Raw genomic sequence first — 25,666 nt, forward strand, 5'->3', positions numbered from 1 at the left:
AGAGGGAGATGCTGATGTTGAGATCGCAAATGCGGCTTCCAGATCTACAACCCTCATTGGAGAAGATACAGATCTCCTTCTCCTCCTGCTCTTCTATATGGTGGAGACAAACTGCATTGAACTCTATTTCTGTACTGACAAGGCAAAATCAAATGTCTACAATATCAAAGTCCTTCAGCAGATACTTGGAAATGCAGCCTGCAGAGATATATTGTTCCTTCATGCATTAACTGGCTGTGATGCAACGTCTCGTGTATTTGGGATTGGAAAGAAGTCAGGGTTTCAAAGAATCATCAAGAAAGAAAAGGAACTGATAGACAGCTCAAAGGTGTTCTGTAAACCACAGCAGAGTCAGGATGTTATTGAAACTGCAGGCTGCAGAGCAATGGTGGCATTGTTTAAAGCAAATCAGAACGACTCATTGGCATCGATCAGATATAACATTCTCTGCAAAAAGGTTGCAAGGGCTAAGGCATTTGTCACTCCTGAAAGACTGCCCCCGACATCCGCTGCCTGCAAGTTTCATTCTCTGCGGACCTATTACCAGGTAATGGAATGGATGGGCCTTTGTTGTGGAATGGAGCCAACGGAGTGGGGATGGAAGGTAGAAGGAGGAAAACTTGTTCCAGTGATGACAGACAAAAGCCCTGCTCCAGACATACTACTTCAGATGATTCACTGCAACTGTTCAGGGGGGTGCAAAACACTAAGGTGTTCATGTAGGAAACATGGATTATAATGCACCAGTACATGTGGACATTGCCAGGACAGCAACTGTGACAATATGAGTGTTGAACCAGAGATAGAGGAGGAGGAGGAGGAGAAGGAGGAGGACGATGAAACTGGAATCTAAGACGAGAAGGCATATGGTACTTCCACATGTGTCAAAATTGTCCAATTTTTTATATGTTGCTTTCCATGTCATAGACTGGCAGAAACAATCAAAGAACATATATTTGTGCAAATATTTACTTTAAATTGCGAATGGTCTCAGGATTAGCAGTGCATAAACTACCAGCAACGATTATAATACAAATATTGGTGCAAAATTAACTTTAAATTGTTAGTGGTCTGATGATTATCAGTCAATTTTTTGACGTTTTATCTGCCGGCAGCCATCTTGTTTTCTGACGTCACTGAGGGACTTACCCATGCGTCAAAATTGTCCAACTTTTAATATGTTGTCTTCCACATCATAAACTACTAGAAATAAGCATAAAACAAAAATTTGCAATTTTTTGGGGGTCAGGCAGTATATTGACCCGTCTATATTTGGAGAGGGGTAAAGTGATTTTCAGGCCACTCTGTAGATGATTGCTTATTGTGTTATTTAACTGTTAAGGCTCAAACCCTGCCTGGGTGTAATCTGGACAGAAAACTGCATGTCCTGAGTAAATACTAAGGGATATTTAAATGCATTTTTGGCACAATATTCATCATATGAGGAAAACGACATGATTCTTGTTTCTGCAGGTTTGATGCTGTCAGATGTCATTGAAAAGTACTTTGTTTCTCCAACGCTGTTTCGTGTGATCCGTTTGGCAAGGATCGGACGCATCTTGCGACTCATCCGCGGTGCTAAGGGCATCCGTACACTCTTATTCGCTTTGATGATGTCCCTTCCTGCGCTTTTCAACATTGGTCTGCTGCTCTTCCTCGTCATGTTCATATACTCCATTTTTGGCATGTCCAACTTCTCCTATGTAAAAAAGGAGTCAGGCATTGATGACATGTATAACTTTGAAACTTTTGGGAACAGCATGATATGCTTGTTCATGATCACAACGTCTGCCGGCTGGGATGGGCTTCTCAACCCCATTCTCAACAGTTCTCCACCAGATTGCGACCCAGAAGTTGAAAACCCAGGCACACCACAAACTGGTAATTGTGGGTCTCCCATGATGGGGATAATCTTTTTCGTTAGTTACATCATTGTGTCATTCCTTATCGTCGTAAACATGTACATTGCAATCATCCTGGAGAACTTTAGTGTTGCCACTGAAGAAAGTGCAGAGCCTTTGAGTGAAGACGACTTTGAGATGTTCTACGAGATCTGGGAGAAATTTGACCCGGACGCTACCCAGTTCATTGACTGGGAACGCCTTCCAGACTTTGCTGACACACTGGATGAGCCACTATGTGTTGCCAAACCTAACAGGATCAAACTCATTGCCATGGACTTGCCCATGGTCAGTGGAGATCGCATACACTGTCTGGATGTTCTTTTCGCCTTTACCAAACGTGTGCTCGGTGAGGGTGATGAGATGGACATGCTTCGACAACAGATGGAAGAGCGCTTCATGGCTGCGAACCCCTCCAAGATGTCGTACGAGCCGATTACAACAACACTGAGGCGCAAGCAAGAAGAAGTGGCCTGTACCATCATTCAACGTGCATTCCGTAGACATCTGCTGCAGCGCTCTGTCAAGCAGGCATCTTTCATGTACCGGAACAAGGATCGGGATGACAACATTATTTCGGAGGATGCACCCGAAAAGGGTGGCCTGATCGCTGACAACCTAAACGCCAACTATGGCTCAAACTACAAGCTGGGTATCCCAGCAGGCTCTCCGCCATCATACGATAGCGTGACCAAGTCGGACAAAAGCAAAGATGATGAAAAGAAAGATCACCAGAAGGATGACGCATGAGATGGGAAAGTGCTCTAAAATAAGCAATGGAAACGGCCATACAATGCTAAACAGATGTCACGCTTGTAAACTTTTTCATTGATGTTTACAAAAGAATGGTGGCAAGAGCTGGCCTGCAGTGGACCTCGCTGTTGACTACATTAATTTCTGAGAAATGGACTGAAACTATATATTTGTCTCTTTTTTTCATATACCTTTTGTTTGGGCTCATGGTCACAAAGAGTGAACGGATGCCATACATAAGTGCACAAAAACCGATGTTTGCAAGAGTGTCGAGCAAATCGGAAGTTCATTTGGAAAGTGCCATCAGCGTGGAACAAGACAATCCACTGTGCCACCACCATCGACATTTGTAAACAGACTGCACTTATCCCATTGGTCTGCTGCATTGACTTTTCTTTATTCCCTTCGTTTTAATACTTTGGTTTTACCATGGCATATCGTTTGTTTATTTTTGTGATGACCAGCCTTTTGCTGAGGTGAACGTTTCTCGTTCATGAACCGATCTTTTTTCAAATTGCGCACGTGCTTGTACACTCGCATGAGCATGTGTACCGACACGTGCATGATGAGGCTAATGTGTCTGATGGGGATGCTGTGCTTTAAACAAAGATTTTTTGTTAAAAAAAGAAAAAGGCTCCTCGTCTTGCAGGAGATCACAATGCTCCTTCTCAAGTTGCAAAATGGTTAAAACTGTGTTCATGAATGCAGCACCTCTACATTGGCATCAAGCACTTGATCAGTTTAGGACGATTTGAAGGTTTTTTGTTTTTTATTGTATTTTATTTATTTTGTGGGAGTGAAGGAAAAAACAAAAACAAGAAAGAAAAACTGAGGACTGGTTTGCGAGAGGCAAGGTTTGCTTCTAAAGATAAGGGAAGGATTGCTTTGCTGCTCTTACTGTGTTTGATACAGGTGAACAGGACACAAGACTAAAAGACTGCTGGTGTGCATGTACACCATTTTGCAAATTACATTATCTACCCATGCTTTACTTAAGTTAGACAGCCACAGAAAAAAAAATGAAAGAAATAAATCAGTATATTATCAAACTTCTTATCAGTAACGCTTTACTGCATGCCTTTGTAAGCTCAGTATGTCGGTCCTTTCTGTTTCTTCTTCACCCCCATACTGACCAATGTGGAGAAAAATACTGAAAAAAGCAAAGTTTATTTTTTAAGTATGCAATGTGTCCACGAAGCAATATTGGCAGCTCGCGAGTGCTCCCCCCCCCAGCCCAGCCCCCCCCCCCACCCCATGTCTTTTGAAGAAGAAAAAGATATGAGGTTGCAGGGTGCCATGTACAGACTACCCCTGTAAAACAGCACAAGTATACTTTGCTTTTCGGTGGTCTCTGATGTTATAAATATCTGTAAAATATATTTGTTCCATTTTGCTGCATGCTCTTTGTATATACAGAGTTAGCACTAATGTATGAAAAAGAAATTATATCACTGCTCTTTTAATTATGAAAATGCACTTTCATCCAAATATCATGCAATGCCTTTGAAAAAACAAAATATATTGTCAGGTTCATGACAAGGAATGCGAGAACATCCACAAGCGTCACCTCGAACAGGCCTCGGCCTTGTGTGTGCGGGATTATCTCCGCGCAGCCCAAACCCTGCCGGGCTGCAGCGCACCGTGGCAAAGCTTTTACTGAAGAAGGGCTTTTGTGTTTTTTGCGTGTTTGTGTCTTTCCGAGTCCCTCCTTTACCTTTACCCCCACCCCACTATCTCTGAGTAATAGATGCTAATGTTATTGCTGCACATTGCTTTCCTTCCTTTTCCTCCTCAGAAATCTTTTTATCCCCCCATCCCCTTCCCCCCCCCCCCCTCTCCACCCTCTAACCAAAACCCTCACACCCTTCCTCACACCTCTTGCACAATTTGCACCTTTGCATTTCCCTTCCAGTTTGGCCAAATGCTTAGGCTAACCACAATGATGAGAACCTGCATGCAGGATTAAATATTAATCTACTCCATATAGTACTAAGAACTACCGGTTATAGAATAAATACTTCCTTTTGATCAAAGACACAGGCTTCATGTGCATTCCCTTCCAGCACATTTGATATATGTTCTGCTATCCGACTGGCACTGCAGGTCTTTATGCCATGCAGTGCTCATGTGCCATCCCTACACATCCTCGGCTTGTGCACGCATTGTAATTAACACAAGTATAGTTTGAAAGTTCTGATTCAAGCTTTCTCAATGTGATGGAGTGAATTTGACAGCTTTGAACATTAAAAAGAAAAAGGATAATGTATTCATTTATCCATTATACGTTTTTTTAATTACATGATGCTGTACTTTGTGAATTAAACCATCAATGCCCGAACCTACATATTTAATCCATAAGATGTATTTCCCTCAAACTCTTATCGGTACTTTTCCGCAAGGCCTTCCAGAATCGAAGCTGTACTCTGATAGCTGCAGTTCTCACATAGGAGCCCTGGTGTTTGAAAAGCCAGAAGAAAATCACTTTATTGGTGGTTTAGAGGGAAAAAAAAACAGCACTACCCTGACATGACATCATACAACAAGCATATTGGGTAAGCCCAATTACATCATGATATCTTTTTAAAATATCAGGCCCACATCCATTAAAAGCATGAAAATACCCACATGAAAAAAAAAACCCATCGCATGTACTGTATCAACAAAATATTCACAACCTAGAACCACATGATTTGATGTATCACTTATGTTTAAAAAAAAAAAAAAATCAAATAAAACCATTTTTGAAATCTCTGTACTAATTCCTCTTTTTTGGTCTTGTATTTAGTAAGAGGACCATTGTGTGGTTCTACACCTTTTTCCACTCGGTGTTGCATAATGTTGTCCAGTTCAGGCATGGAATGCGTTGCAGCTAACTTTTTCTCCGCTATGTAGCACTCCATTTCGTGGAATTTCATGAGCTGACAGCCATCAATGGAGCATAGGTTTTGCCAAAAACCTCTCCGAAGCTTCGGGAAAAACGATATCCCCGTTTTCTACTCCAGTTCAGATGAGCTCACCTGTAACAAGGTAAGGAGCAATAACCAAATGGCATCATAACTCTATTAAGTTATGAAAAGAAAGTGATGACTTGATCATTTATAACGTTTATGTGGGCAATCAATTACATTACTGTGATAACTTCTTAAAGTTAATATCTAACTATCGAGGGGTAGAGACGGTACACGATTTGCAGTTTCATGCTATCGGTCTTCATAACTAGCCAGTCTTGATCAAGACTGATAAGTCGATGTAAATACATTATTTGAAGAGATCATTAAGATTTATGGAGCACAAACCATTTTAAAACACAAGATTGAATTTTAGTGCCAAGTTTGATTATGAATATAATTTAACATTTAATTACATGAATGAGAGGTGGTGGTGTGGAGGGAGAGAGGGGTGTTAAGTAGCTCATATCAAGGCAATAAACTGAAACAATAACAGTTTATAAAAGCAGGTGTTTTACCAAGACAAGCTTGCATTTATTGTCTTCCTACCCCTGCCCCCCACACTCCCCTCCTCCCCAATCCCCTCACCTGGTGATCTCAGACTCAGGAAGCAGCTTATACTCATACCATATACATGGCAAGGACATAAAGAGACATCAGTGTACCTTTACATAAACCACAAAGACAGTAGATAATGGACGGATCTACTGCTACTACCATGTCATCGGAGTCATGGTCTTCTTCTTTAATGACCCCAATTATTCCCACCTTGTGGAGTCTGATGGAAAAATTATTTGGCTCAAGTCTTCTGATTACTAGTTGGCTAGGTTTGACTTTTGACTGAAGGTGGCAGATATTTGGAATCGATGTGTTCAGGAGGCCAACGATAACTCACTAACTCTTTAAAAAAAAAACACCGACAAACCTTGAATATCCACAAACACCCAGTGTCAGTTGACGAGTCCTCCAGTTTAACGTCCATCCAATGGATGACGCACATGTTAGTGAATCATCCAGTAAATGAGACACTTTATAGCAGGATTGAGATTCGAACAAAGGGGAAATAGCTCAAGAGGCAAGTGCACATATTTCTTGGCTATCATGCCATCCCGAAATAATGGACAAGTCAGAGTAAATTTAGGATTTGATCCTGGGAGAGAGATCCAGGCATCAAGAGCCATGTGCTCAGATGAAAATACCATCTGAGCATCTGATGAAAGGTTGCTACATCGGGTAAAAAAATAGAAATTATGAACTTTATCGTGCAAGGATTACAAGTGTAGGGACAGGTTTCTTTAGCATCATGTGGTTTTGTTATTTGTTTTTTCATACAAAGTCGACGCTCTTGGAGGAACTAGAACATAGAACAGGTCAGGATGTAACAGCACAAAAGAAATGGTGGAGAGTGGATGGAAACACAGCAACAGCAGGAATGAGGGACAAAATAGAGAGACTTGGAGAAATAAGGGACGTTGGGAAGAATGAAGGCAAAGGGAGAACACATGGGCTGGACAAGATGGATACAGAAGTAATCTGTCAGGAAGGAGAAAAACAAAAAAATTGGAAAGAGGTGAGCTTGGGGAGGGTTAACGGGGGTAAAAAAACATCATGGTTTTGGATGAGGGATCACCTGAGATGGTTGTGAACAGCTGTCTTGAAGACCTGGAGGGAAGAATGAAAGTGAAGAGAATGTGGAAGTTGATGTTACAGGCAGGAAAAAAAATAGAGAAACGAATGAGTGGAGGTGAGCAGTGATTCTAGATTTTGGGAGTTTCACGGGAAGGGGGTTGCTGGTGGATCGTGTGCACCGTGCAGAGACCTGGGAGGGACAGAGCATGCCAAGAGCAGAGGGTGCAACCCTAGAAAGGAGGCGGTGGCGAACAGAGACCCCTAACCTGTCTGCGATGTAAAAATGATAGGCCCATGGACTCAGCTTCATCGTGGGAGATTGCAATAATCTTTAAGGCATTGGTTTCCATGGTGTCAAAATGAGCAAGATGTGAGGCAGGGGAGCCAGCTCAGAGGGGGGAACACTACTCCATCATGCTGCGGATGAAAGCCATTGAAGTGGATCGGACTTCAGGTATGTCAAGGAAGGACTTTGTACGACCGAGGATGCCCAGTTGGCGACTGGATTTGGAAACCAACTACGTACTTAGAAGTGTGGTTTGCCCAAGAAAGTTCAGGCTGATAGTGAGGCCCAAAGTTTGTGTGACTGAACTTTTAGTCACACTTTTGTGTCTTTTAGAACTTTTTAGTCACACTTTAGAACTTTTTGTGACTTTTAAAAAAAGTAGATGGAAGGGTTTTCCAGATGGTCCCTTTGGATAGACAAAGTGAAAGTGTGAGATTTATCAGGATTATAAGATATACCTATACACAAATGTGTGTTGACCAACTCATCATTCGATCAAGCCCTGATCTCATGTCTGACATTGCAGAGAGAGAGCCCTGATCTCAAGTCTGACATTGAGGGCCTCCATTCATTGTTGGGAGAGCAGAAGCAGCATGTCTAAGGTAGAGTGATCTGGTCTGAATCTGAACTGATTCATGAGGCCCTTGAGATCAGGCTGTTGGTGAAAAGGAATGATTTGATGTCAATTGCAATGATAGATTCCATGATTTGAAGCTGATAGGTCTGCAGTTAAAGGGGTTGATTTTTTCACCTCTTTTTTTTTTTTGTAATGTATTACAGTGATGTTTGCTGATTTTCAAGCAGATGGAAGATGACTTCAGGCAAATTTTAGGGCGATGGAGTGAAAAAAGGATGTGCAAGAACAGCAGAGCAGGTTCTTTTTTTTAGGACACGTGAGCTGATGCCATCCGGTCCAGTTGCAGAATCAGCCGAGGGTTGCCAGAAACTCCACCTTCACAGGGTCAAAAGACAAATTCTAGGAGCAGTTGGGTATGAGAGGGTAGGGTAAGCAGTGGGAATGAGGGGTTGGGGGACACAAGATTCGGAAGCAAACACAGAATTGAAGCATTCAGCCTTCTCACGAGCAGTCAGCTGTGGTGGTGCCATTTAAAGTTGGGAGGGATGGAAAGGGATTAAGGGAGCATATACTCCAGAGACAGACTTAACAAGGTGCCAACAGGTTTTAGAGGAAGGAAACAAGTTTGAAAGTTAAATCTTGAGCATCAGTCCTCAAAAGGCAGACCGGGGTCCATATCCAATCCGCAGGAATCATCAGTCAGGACCACATAATTTTCCTATTTCCCCTCCCTTCCCCCTTACTCTCATTGATGGTATGGTGCCAATTTATCTGCTAAATTATTTCTGAGTTAATCCCTCAAGTGTTCTATTATATCTGCCCCCTAATTATGTGTTAATTGCCTTTGTTCTTTATCTTTTCAGACCAACTGATAAATGATAAACACAGGAACAGATTAACTCAGAAAAAAAGCAGGAGGTGATAATGTGGCTGTCTTCATGGTATAAATATGGAGGAAAATATTTTCTCCAGTCATGTCTTGTTTCCATTTCATTGCGAACGGGAACTTTGCTGGATTGATTTGATTTTATTACCCTCGCCAAAGGAGAGGGTATTGCATTTGGGTCCATTTGTTTGTTTGTCTGTTTGTCTGCACAGAACTTTCGTGTTTTTCTCTGCAAGCGCTAGTCAGATTGAGAGAAATTTTTCACCATTGGTGCGACTGCTCATGTAGAATGTTCTAATGATAATTATGACATCATAGGTCACGTGGTGCGGCAGTCATATTGGAAAAATGGAAAAACTTTGGACCTCTGTGTCTGAAACCGCACCAAGGAAAAACTTGAAACGGCACATACCAAGTACTACTCATGGGGAATGTGTGATTTTTATGACGTCATAGAGGCCCTTGTCATGACGTCATAATTGCATATGTAGAACGCTACATCCGATCAGTGTGAAATTTTTTGAGGGTCATCTAAGGATAAAATGATCTTCAGAAAAAAAAAATTTAATTATGTCATCGGTCACATGATTTGGCAGCCATATTTGATTTACCCTAAAACCTACAAAAAAATACACCACTCAAAAGAAGTCCTGGTGAGAGTCTGCAATCTCTGATTGATCTTTTTCTTGTTGTCATTGATATTTGATGGTGATAAATTGTGGAGTTCACAGTGATCGGAACAGGGATTTCTCATTGGCTGATATTACCGAGATGTCACTGTTTTCGCAGAACACATCTTTTAAAACAGTCTGCGAGAAACAAAACAGGGTGGCTTTCACACGGAGAATAATAAAAAAACTGATGATTTCGGAGCGGAGAACTTTGAGTTGTATGTGTATGGTAGCATAATAGAGTATCTAATATTATGAATAAGTCGTTCTTCGAGTTTTAGTACAAAAGTGAACAATAAACCTGCTGGTTCTCTGGCCTAACGTGGAGTCATTAGCTCCAGGTCAGAGCCTCATACCAAACTTCTGAACTGTAGTCTTTATCTGATATATAAAGCTTTTTCTAACTACTGACTGACTCACTGACATAAATGTTTAGTAACTAAATGGTAGGGTAGAAAGCTGAAATTTTTCATACTCATGCAACGCAAAGTCAATCCCAGAAAGAAAAAAAATCACAAAATCATCGGAAAACTTCCATAAACAAAAATATTGCGAATAAGAGTTGGCCGGTGCATACTCTGTCTGCCCACCGTAGGTCACGTGATCCAGGACAATTGAGCTTCCACTGGAACCATTTGCTAAGTAATCACAACAAGTGCCAGTTCTGCCACTTGTTTTATGATAATTATTTTATAACTTAATTTTTTATGAATTTTTTAAAATTAATATTTATTTATTTAAACATATTCAAACAGAAGGATACATAAGGAAGTTTGATGCAGGGGGAGGCCATTTTGTCCATCAAGCCGATGCTACACCGACATTACATTAATTTAATCTTCAACACTGGACTGAGCACTCGGTCAACAACGGTGGCGGGAATTACATAAACAAGCCCACTGTTTAAAACTTACCCCGAAGAAGATCCTGGATGACCATGGTAGTAAATGGGGGAAAAAGAGGGGAGTTATGGAGAGTAAGAAGAGCTCAAGATGAGCTGATCTATACTTGGTGATGCTCATGCGCAAATGAAGGATGCATTGTGGGTTCAAAGAATAGCAATGAGAACGAGAAGGGCACTCGGTAGAGTGCATACCTCCACCACGTAATACCTGATCCACGAGAATATATCGGGCCCAATACAATTTTGAAATATCATGCTATACAGTACTATATCGTTTTTGGCCCTTTCTCTCAATGGTGAAGAATCACTTTAAAAATTAAATAATTCTCATATGTAGATCCAGATTTGGATCTTCACCAAAATCGAATAAATTCTTCCTTGTCAAATGTCCAAGCTCTCCACCAAATTTCATCTGGATCTGTTCACAACGTTTTGAGATATCCTGCACACAGACAGACAAAGATACAGACAGAAAGGGTTGAAAACATTTCCTCCTTCACCGTTGGTGGCAATGATAACGAGAACAGCACTCGGTCGAGCACATACCTCCACAAACCCGAACAGTTTCTGCTTTGAACCCACTGATAGGTCAGATCTGCATCTGGATCTGAACCAAAATCAAATCGCCTTGTTCTTGCCACTTACCCGACTCATCCACCAAGTTTACCATTACTCATCCACAACTTTTTGAGATAATGTGCTATTATATCGTTTCTGGCCCTATATCTCTCAATGATGAAGAACCTTCTTCTTACTACAATATGCAATTTGGTGTCTGTCTGTCTGTCTGTCTGACTGTTTGACTGTGATACATTCGGTGGTTTCTTATCCAATCGCAACCAAACTTGACAGGAGGACTAAGGGTCACACAATGGAGGTTGTAGTGATTGAACTTTCTCTCATCCCCAAGGGGGAGTTGTGCCTTGCACAAACTCCATGTTGCATGAACGCAAATTTGCATTCGCAGATGATACGAATAGCTATGGACCCACATGTGATGCTGCAGACAAAGAAGCTCTCCAAGCAGACCTGGACAGAGTGGACGCTTGGGCTGACAGATGCCAACTTCCTTTCAATGAGTGAAAATGTAAAACCCTCCATATAGGCAGGAGTAGTTCTAGTGCCAGGTACACAATGCAAGGAACTGAAATTTGGGAGCTGAACTGAACTAAAAGGATTTGGGAGTGGTTGTTGATGACAAGCTGAATTTTCACCAACATGTCTCAACTGTTGTCGGCAGGGCAAACCAAAACCTCGGGATTGTTTAGAGGGCCTTCATCCACCTGAACATCAAGACCCTCCCTCTGCTGTTTAAGACTCTTGTTCGTCCCCACCTGGAGTATGGTAATAATACCTCTGGCATCAGAGGTTCAAACTAGATGCTGACAAAGTTGAAAGGGTGCAGAGAAGGGCCACGAAACTCATCCCGAATATTTGCCATTTCAGCTACCAACAGAGGCTATTTCACTGAACATAAATTTTTGTATGCATTGTCGAAGCTTGTTTAAGAGCTAGCTTTCGCTGCTCTACCGGAGAAGAAAGAGTGAACATGATCCTGGTGTACCAGATCTTACACAGAATAGTTAAACTGGACCCAGATGACTTATTTACCCAACGGCACAACACAAACAACAGAGGGCACTCCTTAAGGATTTTCAAAAGAAAAGAGCCGCCTCGAACTCAGGAATAATTTATTCTCACACTGGATAGTGGATCATTGGAATAATCTCCCGCAAAGCACCGGAGAAGACTTCTCCATCCAGACATTCAAATCCAGTCTTGACAAGTATTGGTGAGGGGAAATATTCAAACTACCCTGAACCCTCACACATGCATGCATATTTATAGTGAGGTTTACAGTATGTAGTGACTGGGAGCTACAGTTATACTTTATCCCGATGATGATGATAATGTGCATAATCGGTTATCATGGCTTTCATGGGGCCTTCCAGACCTTCTAGACGTAAAAATTATCATAACGTTTCAGTCAATTCTATCCAACGTACAATTACATTTTTAAACAGTTGCCATGACACGGGAAGAAGTTTTGAGGAAACTCGACGCGATTAAGGCATTCTATACTTATTGCTCAAATATACCCTAACCCTCAAATGAACAGATCAGAGCCGCCTCAACTTGCTAGGCCTCGAGGTAAGCGGCAACGATCTTTAGTTAACAAAGCTGCTTATATGAGTCTTTACACGTGAACGATGGGGGTTGAACAATGGAAGTTGGAGTGTTTTAACTTGCCCCCCCCCCCCCTCAACAAGAGATGCAAGCTGAGAAATGTTTGAGGACGTGTTCAACACCGGGATTTTTTTAAACAACTAAAATAGCTGCCATTCTTCCAATTGGGTCATCTTTGATCAGATTGCAAAATAAAGTAAGATGCACGCGTTTGCCATCGTTTACCGTGGTTGTGCAAAGTTTGAAGAAAATCGGACCATGCATGTCCGATAAATGGTTGGGGACACGTTTTAGGAACAAAATGGCCACCAATCGGACATCTTGGATCTGACCTCAAAACATATTGGTGCGCTTATGTAAGGCATCATTTGTTATCTGTGTACCTAGTTTGAACAAGATCGGTAAATTCATGTCCCAGAAATGGTTGAGGACGTGTTCAACATCAGGTTTTTTTCAACTAAAATAGCCGCCAGTCGGCCATCTTTGATCGCATCACGAAACAAAATGATGTGCATTTGGAGACCGTCATGCGTTGTCTTTGTGCCATGTACGAATAAAATCGGTCCATACATGTCTGAGATATGGTTGCGGACGCACGCACGCACGGACATGAAAATCCAGACCAAATCCAACAGGGGCGAGTGAACGGGGAGTCAAAAGGTGAAGCCCCCAGCCAAGGTTCTCTATGCACGTTCCGCTGTGCGTGTTGGCCGTTGGGGAGGAGTTTTGTATGTTTGCACGTACGGTACATGGTTTATGTCATCATTGACCAAACCGCGCATGCCCTCCGCCATTATGTTGTTCTGTCCTCTGTGTCTGTGTGGGCACGGGGTTACCGTGCAGGGGCCATTCCAGGCGAGCATGGTTTTGGCCCACTCGGGCACGTTGTGTGATGAGTGATATTAAAGTTGATTTCAACCTCATCAACATTGGTGTTTTGGCCGTGGTGCTCCGCTGGGGAATCCCGTTAACCTTTGTGGCGTGGTGGCAGCGTCGGGATACGATTCCACGCACTCTTCATCCTGGAGACGGTGATCGGCAGGACGTCGCTGTTACGAGAGCCATCTTTGAACCCCAATCACACCTCACAAGAAGGTGAGCGACCAACCATCTCGTTCTGTAGCTGTGTCATAAACATCGTCTGTGCAACGTGCCCGTCACCAAAATGGCTACCACACACCGTGCACCAAAGCAGTGGTCACTCAGCAAGAGTGAAACGGTGAACTCATTTGAATGTTGGAGACACAATCTCCTTTATATTTTATCGCTTGATCCCAACTTTGCTCCCTTCCTCACCGAGGGCGTCACCTGGGAGAAGAAGAGCAGAGCGTTCCCTCTTCGTGGACTTTTGGATGATGATGAGGATGTCTCCGTTGTGCAGCATCACACTGCCCAACAGAAAGTCACCGTACTGGAACTTATGCTGGGTCAGATTGCAAACTACTGGCCTGTGATATCCCACAACACCAGAGTCGGAAACTCCACTTCCGTAGCCAACATATGGCAGTCGATTCGACAACATTTTGGATTCCAGTCGACAGGTGCACACTTCATTGACTTTGCAGCGATACGCCATAACCCCGAGGAGCGCCATGAAGACTTGTACCAATGCCTGATGACGTTTGTGGAAGATACCTTGCTTCGACGAGATGGCGGCATCTCCCACCATAACCAGGTGATCACTGAAGATGAGCAGTTATCCCCCTCGCTGGAGAACTTTATTGTGCTCACATGGCTTCGCCTTGTCCACAGTGGACTCCCCGGACTCGTCAAACAACGCTATGGAACCGAGCTCAGGTCCCGCACCTTCACCTCCATAAAGCCAGAGATATTCCAGGCGCTTGACTCACTATTAGATGAGCTCCACACTGCTGAAGATGCAATGTCATTGCGTACTACAACGTCTCGATTACAAGCCTCCCGCCCGGCATCATTCCCATCGTCAAAACTCCATCAAGACCTTTTGGGGACTCATTCCAACAACCTTACAAAGTCCTGTCCCCTCTGCAAACAAGTACATCGTACTGATTAGAGTCATTTCCTCAGTGAATGTCCTTTCCTCCCCGAACGAGATCGTCGCTACATTGCAAGAGCACGTCAAGTGGCTGACATACCTGAAGAGTAAGACGACGAGCCTGGAGGTATAACGTGTGCCCATGGGGACAAGGTAGTTAGTAACACAGATTTTACAGAACCGGCCACTACCCTACGTGTCCAGATTCACCAGTCTCCATATCTCGACACCTTCCATGGCCACCACACAACCCGAGTCACCATTGACAGCGGTGCCACGGGAAACCTGATTCGTGAGACAACTGTAAGAAATTTAGGAGCCAAGATTCAGAAGAGTGCGCAGTCCGCTCGTCAGGCTGATGGGTCATCCCCTCTTCATATTCTTGGTGAGACCAGACTGACACTGACACGTAACGGAAGAGAATTTCAGTTCGAGGGCCTGGTCGTCAAAAATCTTGACGTGGAGATACTAGCGGGAACACCTTTCATGGAGTCGAATGACATCTCAATCTAATCCCTGCAAAGCACCAAGTTATCCTGGGTGACGGCACTACGTACGTGCATGGGTCTCAGGGAAGGAGCCTTGATCGCCATGCAGTACGCCGAGCTAATGTACTACGTGCCCCACCCCACACAACTACTCTGTGGCCCGGAGAGTTTATCGAAATGGTCCTTCCATGTGACATGTCGAGTAGTGACGCAGTGTTCGCACTCGAACCTCGCACGGATGCCCCAAGTGCAAGGTCACTGCGACCAAGTGAGTTCTGCCCCCCCCCCCTCCCAGTATCATCCGCAGCATCAGCAGGAAGGTTCGGATTCCCAATTTAACCAACGAACCACGAGTTCTCAAACGTCAGGAGCAGTTTTGCCAAATCCACCCTGTGTACATACCCGAGTACACCCAATAACACCCAGGTGGTTATACTGAGACCAGCTCCCCCAAAGCAAAACGCACACTCACATCACCCTCAGGACACGCTACGACTGTGACCCTCGACCCTGACAACATCTTCGCTCCTGACACACGATCAAAATTTTGTGCCCTGCTTGAAGAGTATGATGAAGTGTTTGACCCAGTGTTCCAAGGCTACAATGGTGCTGCAGGCCCTTTTGAGGCTGTTGTTAACATGGGCCCTGTTCAGCCTCCACAACGTAAAGGTCGTCGACCACAATATGCGCAAGAAAAACTGTGTGAACTACAACACAAATGTGATGACCCGGAAAAAGCTTGGAGTCTTTGCTCACCCTGAGGACATGGGGATTACTGTAGAATATCTGAATCCCTCATTCTTGATCAAGAAGCCCAGTGGCGGTTTTCACTTAATCACGACCTTTGCTGATGTGGGCCGGTGCAGTAAGCCCCAACCCTCTCTTATGCCAAACATAGATTCCATCCTGCACAAAATTTCTCAGTGGAAGTATCTAATTACTACTGACCTTACGAGTGCCTTTTACCAAATCCCATTATCCCACCAGTCCATGAAGTACTGTGGTGTAGCCACGCCCTTCCGTGGAATGCGTGTGTATACCAGATCTACTATGGGACTGCCTGGATCCGAAACAGCACTCGAAAAACTCATGTGCCGCGTCCTTGGTGGTCTCTTGGAGAAGGGGACCGTCGCTAAACTCGCTGACGACCTCTATTGCGGTGGGGACACAGTGGACGAGCTCCTCCAAAACTGCAGAATGGTTTTACATGCTCTGTGTAAATGCCGACTCCACCTCTCTGCTACGAAAACAGTTATATGTCCGAAGAGCACCACCATCTTAGGATGGATCTGGTCTCCTGATACTATCCAGGCCAGCCCACACCGTGTGGCTACGCTCTCCACTTGTTCAGCTCCTGAGAAGGTCAGGGGAATGAGATCCTCTATCGGCGCATGTAAGGTTCTCGCTCGTGTTATCCCCAACTGCTCCGCTCTCTTATCCCCCTTGGATGATGCTGTGGCTGGATGCCAATCACTGGACAGAGTTGTGTGGACTGATGAGTTACATGCTGCCATCCAGAGAGCCCAAGGCGCTCTTACTTCGACCCATACAGTTACTCTTCCTCGTCCTAGTGATCAGCTATGCACTGTGACAAATGGTTCCGTAAAAAGACACAGTATCCGATCGACTCTGTACATCACGCGCAATGGTAGACTTCACCTTGCGGGTTTCCTTAGCACGAAGTTACGCGGATGCCAACCTACCTGGTTGCCATGTGAGGTGGAGGCCCTTTCCATCACTGCATCGGTAAAACACTTCAGTCCTTTCATTATCCAGTCGAAACATCATGCATCCATCCTCACCGATAGCAAGCCGTGCGTACAAGCGTATGAGAAGCTCTGTCGTGGTTTTCAGAAAGCCCTCGTATATCCACATTCTTGTCAACTGTTAGCCATTATCAGGCAACCGTACGGCACCTCGCAGGATCCGCCAACGTCCCATCTGATTTTGCCAGCCACAATGCACCAGACTGTACCGACACCTCCTGTCAAATTTGAACCTTCATAAGACGCGAGGAGGAGGCCGTAGTCCTGCAGGTGTCAGCCCAAGGCATCATTTCCGGCCGTATCGAACTGCCCTTTACCAACAGAACTGCTTGGAAGGCAGTCCAGGCAGAGTGCGCAGACCTAAGGAGGACTCATGCCCACTTGGTTCAGGGCACCCGTCCATCAAAGAAAGCAACTAACATCGAGGACGTCAAGCGATACCTCCAGGTCGCTTCAGTTTCCAATGATGGTCTAGTTGTAGTCGTCGGGGCAAGACCCTGTCCTTGGCATGTGAGTGCATCATTGTCTCACATCAGGTGGTCAGTGGCTTACTTACAGCGTCACACATTCAACTGGATCATCTGAATCACCTTCAACCCAGTTCCGTGATTCACCGCTATTTTTACGCTCTTGACTTGGACAGAGCAATCGACCAAGTAACCTCGAGGTGCCATCAGTGTGCTGCATTGCCCAGCGCACCCCACACCATTATCAAGCAGTCCACTGGAGACCCCCCCCCCCCCCGGTGCTGTTGGTGTATCTTTCGCAGCAGTCATCAGCTAATTCTTATGTTGCGAGAATGTACCACTTCCTACACTACATCGTGTATTGTGGAGAACGAACACCACATCACTTTCCGCGATAACTTGATCTGCTTATGCATAGAGCTCCGGCCATTAGATCGACCTCCTGCTGTCATCCGCACCGATCTGGCCCCCGGCTTCACATGTCTGGTCCACGATGAGCTTCTTCAGCACCATCGGATGTGCATTGAAATTGGTCGTATTAAAAATCCCATCGCCGAGAAGGCAGTTCATGAATTTGATGACGACCTGCTATGACAGGAGCCTATGGGAGAACCAGTAACCCCACTAACCCTCGCACTGGCCGCCGCCAGTATGAATTCACAAATTTGTGCACGGGGCCTCTCAGCCCGAGAGATGTGGTGCCAACGGGATCAGTTCACCAATCTGCAAATCCCTTTCTCGGACCGACAAATGATACAAGCTCAACACCACCTTCGCTCCATAAACCACCCCCATAGTGAGAAGTCTAAGGCACCCATGGGGTCTTCCAAGGCCAATGTGTCAATGGAAGTCGGCGATTTGGTCTATTTGTACTTCGACCGCAACAAGTCATGTGCAAGAAACCGCTACCTCATCTCTGCCACAGATGGACCCTGGTGCAATATACGTAAGTTTGTGGGGTCCCAATTGAGGAGTGCAGCTTATCGGGTCAAAAAGTCTGAATGCTACAAAGTGCCGGACGACCGGAAGGATACGCTTCCACTCCCTCACAATTGGGTGCACGGTGGTTCACTGCATACCGAGGACGTTTTCCTTCAACCAGCAACAAAATCACCAGACCCCCATTCATCCCCTATGAGTTGTCTTCACCAGCCAACAGTGCTGGATCCTTGCCAATCCCTATCAGCCAAGTACGAGATCCTGGTTCTGGTAAATCGCCGAAACTTAACACCCATGGACCTGACTGCTCCCAATCTATTGAGACCATCCGTGACACCTGTGAGGATCATCCAACGGTGTCCCCAACTGGATGTACACCGAGACGCTCCAACCGTCTGCGCTACCAGCCCAAGCACTTCAAGGATTATATTTTGGATGCTCGAACCATATTGTGATCACAATGCAAAATGGAACAAAATAATCCCCGAGACCAGAGGGCAGTCTACCTGGTGATGGTCTCAGCATACCTGACGATGAGTGCATGATTTCTGTGACCTCCCACATGTTAAGTGACCATTTAAGTATTTTTGTTTAACCTTACGTCCTCTTCCCCAGTATTTGTTGCCAGTTACTGTCACCTCCTTTCGTTACACATAACACCGAGAATGATAGTAGATGGATAAGCGTGAAAACGAAAGAAAAAGATGGGGGAAAAAAAACAGGTTACGCCATTATGTTGTTCTGTCCTCCGTGTCTGTGTGGGCACGGGGTTTCCGTGCAGGGGCCATTCCAGGCGAGCTTGGTTTTGGCCCAGTCCCTGGTGCTCAAACACTCAAACTCAAACATTATGGACTTGGGTATTTCTTGCATTACATTTTAGTGAATTCAACAATGACCACATACCAATGTACAGGACTTGAGGACTTATTTTCGGATTTTTTTGGTATCAAATGATGCTCCGGCCATTATAGATTATAGTACTGGTGCCAGCTCATTTTTTTTCAAAAATGTGACAAGTACTTCTTGCACCACCCAGGTCTTCTATTTCATTGGGATTCGCTAGATATCCGTTATTGTCGGGTTTTCCGTGTGTGTGTGTGTGTGTGTGTGTGTGTGTGTGTGTGTGTGTGTGTGTGTGTGTGTGTGTGTGTGTGTGTGTGTGTGTGTGTATGTTTGCGTGTTTGTTTGTAGGCACGATAACTCGAGAACGGAAGACGCTACCAATGTCAAATTACACCACGTGATTCAGGAGGGTGGTGGCTTGCGCTGATTAGATTTTGGTCAAAATCGGTCAAAGGTCAAGGTCACAGTGAGGTCAAACATCCAAAACATGATAACTCGAGAAAAGTTGCCACAGGTATTGTTGACGGACCGTGAGTTTGGAAGATCGAGGTAAGTTCGGCGGAATTTGTGTCAATTCGTCGAGTTACGGCTGTTTTAAAAATTTTCAGTGTTATAAAATAATATTAAATAATTCTGTAAATTCCTGTGGAGAAATGGAATATTTTTGCTTCGGTCGACGTTACGGGTTCGTTTTTAATTTTGATTTTAATTTTGTCTTCGGTTTTTGCGATCGCTTAGGACGCTTAACACTCGGTTGCCGAAATTCTGGTAAAAATTGGATGTTTTGGAGACGTTTTAAGATTGTATAAAAATATTTCACCTGCCGCGTCACGGCTCGTCACGTGGTGCAGCACGCTCGAGCAGACGCGTCGTTGAGTCACGTAAAGGTTTTGCATGTGCACGCTGACGTCATCGCACTCGCCCCTGTGCCATTTCGACTTGGGGGGGGGGCGTCGAGTGTGACCTTTACGTTACGTTAATCCGTGGTAACTCGAGAACGGAAGAAGCTACCAATGTTAAGTTACACCACGTGATTCAGGAGGGTGATGGCTAGCGCTGATTAGATTTTGGTCAAAATCGGTCAAAGGTCAAGGTCACAGTGAGGTCAAACATTCCATTTTTGATGGTTTAGTACAGAATCATCGTAGAAACTTCTGGTTTGTGTCGCTACCTTCTCGAGAGACAGCTTTTATTCGACAAGGTCAGAGGTCAAGTTGACCATTTTGTAAGTACCAGCCTATGACTGCTTGTTTGCTTGTTCGTGTGCAGGATATCTCAAAAAGTTGTGTACGGATCCGGATGGAATTTTTTGGCAAGGTTGGGTGTGTGACAAGGACGAAGTGATTCGATTTTGGTGAAGATCCGAATCCGGATCTGGATACGAGAATTATTTGATTCCCAAAGTGATTCTTCACCATTGAGAGACATCACGATATTTCATTCAAAACTGTCTTTGTCCCGATCTGTTCTCGTGGATCAGGCATTACGTGGCGGAGGTATGCGCTCCACCGAGTGCCCTTCTGGTGTTATGTAAATCGGGTATCCTTTATAAAAGTTATATCGTTTCTCTTTGTGAGTTTCAAAGCAAAATATAATATCCGATCGTGCTCTGCACGAGGGGGGGGGGGGCTGGACAGCCGGTTCGTGAAGGACTTGGGGGGGGGGAAATGACGAATCTGTGAGTGTCACGAGTGGATTTCTTCACATCATTTTCTCATTCTGCTTTAAACTCAATATCTCTATATTTTCATTACAAACAGCATCATTCCATTCACAAATTAATACTGCACCGTTTATTTAACAACATACACGATTACAAACACTCATGAGGTAAACGAAGTATTCCAATAATGTCATGACGAATCCGCAGAAGCCGAATCCGCGAATGTCGCGGGTGGAACTCCTCACATTTAATTTACTGATCCTCCTTTCATCTCAATGTGTGTATATTTTAATTCCAATCACAAATTAATACTGTACCGTTAATATAACAAAATATAAGAGAACAAACGAAGATAAACCTTGAGGTTGAGGAAGATAAACGTTTTTCTGACGTTACATCCGAATGGGAAGCAGCTTCGTAAGGATCGAAAATCACAATTATAATTGTTTTGAGGTATTTATGAAAACTCCCTCCCATCGACCTGAGGAGACTGGCTCGGACCCTGACACGTTCCACACGACGTTTGTGGGCTCGTCCCAAAACTCAACGAGTTCAGGGTCAGACATTCCTGCTTTATAATATCGATAACTAACACCCGACGAACGAGCTGTTCGCCATCTTAATGTGTTTTATAAATGAGAGCGAAATTTTTCCACCCGTCACATGGCTATTGTGTGTGTGTGTGTGTGTGTGTGTGTGTGTGTGTGTTCCATGAAGCATAATACAGTCTCTCTGCGAACTTCCCTACCGCCACCCCTCTCTCTCTCTCTTTGTCCGATCCTCACTTGACCCCCTCCTGACACAGTGCAGAACCCTCCACCCACACCTCTCACCCCCCCCCCTCAATCTATCTCTATCTGTGTCTGTGTTTGTCTGTCTCTGTCTCTCTGTCTCCGGACGGTGGTTATGTCACATAATTTAATAATCATATGTATGCTGATGACGTAGTTTATTCAGCCAATGGAAAGTGCCGCTCTGGGGATGGCTGTGCCGGGGAGAACTTGACGAACTGGAATCTCCGTTTATTACCTTCTCATTCTGCGAAAGGTTATGTTTTGGTCGGCGTGTATTTATTTATTTATTTATTTATTTATTTGTAATCTTGTGATTCGTAAAACTCAAAAAGTATTAAACCGAATTGCATGAAATTTGGTGGGATGATTGGTTATTAGCCAGGAAGCATTCGATTAGATTTTGGGATCGTTCGGGTCAAAGGTCAAGGTCAAGGTCACGAAAAGGTCAAAATCGTCTTTTTACGATAACACGGTCAATTTTTATTCAATTTGCATGCAACTAACGCCAAAATGTTCAGAATTCAATGCCTCATCTTGTGATATGCAATATGACACAATGACGCCCATACTCTTGTTACCGGTTAGGGGTCAAAGGTCAGGGGGGTCACGACCTTGAAAAATATGTGGTTTTTGTCATAACGCGGTCAATTCTTGTCCGCTTTACATGAACCCAGCACCAAAATGTTCAGAATTTAATGCTCAATCTTGTGACACAATGACATCATAACACATGTCACTGGTTGGGGTAAAATGTCGGGGGGGGGGGTGGTCACGCCCTTGAAAAATGTGGTTTTCGGCATAACTCAGTCAATTTTTATTCGATTTGCATGAAACCAGCATCAAACGAGATTACCTTCTCTTGTTGAAACGTTGTATTCACCGAGCTTGCGAGTGAAGACTCGCCAAAACGACGTGAGTTGATTGTTGTTTAGTCCGTAGCCCCCGAAAGTCGGGGGGGGGTCATGACATTATAGATATGTGGTTTGTGTCATAAGACCATTCATATGAAACCAGTTCCCCACACTCATACCAAGAACAAAAAAAGTAGTGGCGGCGAAGGTATGCGCTCTATGAGTGCCCGTTCTAGTTTATTATTGTGAACATGACAGGTTATGTCCGGATGGTGTTTATGTCCGGACGGACCCTCCCCTCACACTGCCTTACTTTGCCCTCCTCTCATACTGCCCTCCGTTGCCCTCCCCTCACGTTGCCTTCCCTTCCTCTTACACTTCCTTCCCTTCCCCTCCCCTCACCCTGTCTTCCCTTTCCCCCACCCCTCTTTGCACCCCCTCCTTCCTATCTCCCACCCTTCCTTGGTCTCCCAAACTCTGTGCTCCTCTCTCTCTCTCTCTCTCTCTCTCTCTCTCTCTCTCTCTCTCTCTCTCTCTCTCTCTCTCTCTCTCTCTCTCTCTCTCTCTCTCTCTCTCTCTCTCTCTCTCTCTCTCTCTCCCCCTTCTGGACGGACCATCCCCTCACACTGCCTTCCCTTGCCCTCCCTTGACACTCCCTTCCCTTGCCCTCCCCTACTCACGCGGCCTCCCCTTGTCTCATCACACTGCTTTCCCCACTCCTTGCACTGCCTCTCCCCTCACGCTTCCTCTCTAACCTTGCACTGCCTTCCCTTCCCGTCCCTTCCCCTCACGCTGCCTTCCCTTCCCCTCCCGCTGCCTTCCTCTCCCTCCCATCACACTTCTATCCTTTCCCTTCACAATGCCTTCCCTTCTCCACTCCTCATTCACCACCCCCTCTTCACTCCCCTTCTTCCTTACTCAGCACCCCTCCTCGCTCCCGCCTCCTTCCTCGCTTTCCTACCTCTTCTCGGTCTCCCTCCCTCCTGTCCTTCTTACCCCCCGACTGTCCTTCTTACCCCCCCCCCCCGACTGTCCTTCTTACCCCCCCCGACTGTCCTTCTTACCCCCCCCCCGACTGTCCTTCTTACCCCCCCCCCCGACTGTCCTTCTTACCCCCCCCCCGACTGTCCTTCTTACCCCCTCCTTACTGTCCTTCTTACCCCCCACAACTCCCCCCGAGACTGAATATTCCCGTCAGTAAAGTGACGGGTTATATTTGCTAATCCTTTCGCTAATTGACTTATCGGTGTTTGTTTGTTGCGCTACTCCTCCTGTAGTTCTGGGCCGATTACATCCATACTTGCTCCATACAATCAGCATGACCCCAATTAGTGTGTGGGACAGTTTTATCTTTGCTGTTGATTTTAGAGGAGGGAAGGGGAGGAACACAAATTTTCTCTGTAAATGTGTATTGTGTGGCACCAGTCCAGGTGTGAGGATATTAAAAATCTCCACCATTTACAGTGCAGTATTCCGTTCCCCATGTTTTTCATTGCTGTGAGGTGTTTTGCATTATGACGATGCGTGCACACGTGGGTGTGCCGGGGCGTGGTTAAGAGAGTCATGTGACCCGCCCATGTTCCGCTGCTGCGCTGCGCTGTGTTGTGTTTGCGTCCGGATTAAATCTGTTGTTCCCACTTCTGAGCCTTCGTCCCCGTCTATCGAGTACATTACAAATTATAAGCAGAGGGAATGTTTTTATTTCATGCACGTAACCCGAGTTATTTTTTTTATTTTGTTTATACATAGTTGTCAGTTACCTATACACCGCCCAGATAAACGTATGAACGTGTTGCATGCTTGGAACAAGATCACCCGTCTACTTTCCTTTTGCTAGTTTCAAAACGTTGTGGACGAGTTATGATAAAAAATTTATCTGAATAAGTTGGGTCGGTGAGAAGAACAAGCGGTGAATGAGATTTTGTTTAGGTCCACGTGCAGATCTGGCCCATCAGTAGGAATAGGATATAAACCTTTCATCCTTGTGGAGGAGCGCACTCCACTGAGAGATGTTCTCTCGTTCTCTCGTTCTCTCGTTCTCTCGTTCTCTCGTTCTCTCGTTCTCTCGTTCTCTCTCTCTCTCTCTCTCTCTTTGTTATAATGTTGCGACTCGAGATTCCCCCTTTTTTTTTATCACTTCAGACGGGAGGGACATTAAAACAACAACAACAACATCGCCAACGGCGGCGACATTGAATGAGTTGAGTAATGAAACGCGAATGAATAACCACGCCCCTCATCGTTCTCCTTGGACGTGGAATTTGTTTCCTCGTTCTGTTGCATCAACGTCGACGGTTCCAGTGAATTCTGAAACGATTTTTGACGATTTTTCGATGCCGCCTCCGCGCATCGGCCTCCACATCTCTTTGGCGGTTTTAATCGCGAACGTGTTGCGTTTAAAAAGTTAATCAAAAAAACCCTTTTCCAGCAAACGGGCCTTTCTGGCGCAAAGGCCTTCCTTCGGCCTTTTGGGCCGATCCTGAGGTAAAGATGCGAATCGGTTTCGTCACTCTCTCGTTTGTTGTTTTGTTTTGTTTTTATTTAATTTTATTTTAATAAATAGGATATTATCTCCACCTAAACTTAGACATTGTTTAATTAGTTCACTTGCGCGATATACCTGCGTTTGAGTTGCGTGTGACGATATGACGTCACGATATGTACGACGACGGTTTTGACGTCTCCCAATGTCCTCGTCCTCCCGTGTGTGAATATTTTACTTACCTCGGGGTTTTCCTTGTAAAACAGACCCAGTATGCTCGTCTCGTATCGAATGTGTTCCCAACTTGGTACAAGGGTCGATTGACCCGCTGTAGATCATTTACCGGCCACGACATGGTGATGGGAGTAATGTTAGCTCGGATCACCATAACCCTGAAACGCTGAGCTTCTTCTCGAGCTCACCGTGGGTTTTCTTCCATTACTTCGTTTTCCGCCCTACAGATTAATTAATTTATTTATTGTTTGTCACCATGGTGTCCAGTTGCCATGGTAACAGATCTCCCCCCCCTCCCCCTAAACCACCCACTGCGAGTTCTTGGTGGTGGTCGTATGGCAGCTTAGCTGCCGGGATAGCTACCACTTCTTGAAGCGCGACTG

General features: G+C 44.9%; 2 protein-coding genes and 1 long non-coding RNA gene across 21 annotated transcripts in view; 2 read left to right on the plus strand and 1 right to left on the minus strand.

The window, feature by feature from the left end:
* The window catches only part of LOC147013973 (sodium channel protein type 1 subunit alpha-like), a 263,021-nt gene extending 257,608 nt beyond the window's left edge, over nt 1-5,413 (plus strand). For all 6 annotated transcript variants that reach the window (XM_085851455.1, XM_085851453.1, XM_085851450.1 and 3 more), the window contains one exon: nt 1,474-5,413. In XM_085851455.1, coding sequence (XP_085707581.1) covers nt 1,474-2,651 — 1,178 coding nt within the window. In that variant the 3' untranslated portion in view covers nt 2,652-5,413. The remainder of the gene's footprint in view (nt 1-1,473) is intronic.
* LOC147013975 (uncharacterized) lies at nt 5,157-25,527 on the minus strand. Its single transcript, XR_015050597.1, has 2 exons — nt 25,292-25,527; nt 5,157-5,671 (listed from the first exon to the last, which is right to left on the minus strand). It is a non-coding gene; the product is annotated as an uncharacterized LOC147013975 (long non-coding RNA).
* LOC147013976 (uncharacterized) overlaps nt 24,784-25,666 on the plus strand; it is a 57,128-nt gene continuing 56,245 nt past the window's right edge. For all 14 annotated transcript variants that reach the window (XR_015050590.1, XR_015050591.1, XR_015050593.1 and 11 more), the window contains exon 1: nt 24,784-25,051. The gene's annotated coding sequence lies outside the window, so the exon portion shown is untranslated. The remainder of the gene's footprint in view (nt 25,052-25,666) is intronic.

This window comes from Eptatretus burgeri, chromosome 13 (genome assembly GCF_056783735.1).
Source record: "Eptatretus burgeri isolate ZD-2024b chromosome 13, Ebu_testis_v1, whole genome shotgun sequence".
Classification (NCBI taxonomy): Eukaryota; Metazoa; Chordata; class Myxini; order Myxiniformes; family Myxinidae; genus Eptatretus; species Eptatretus burgeri.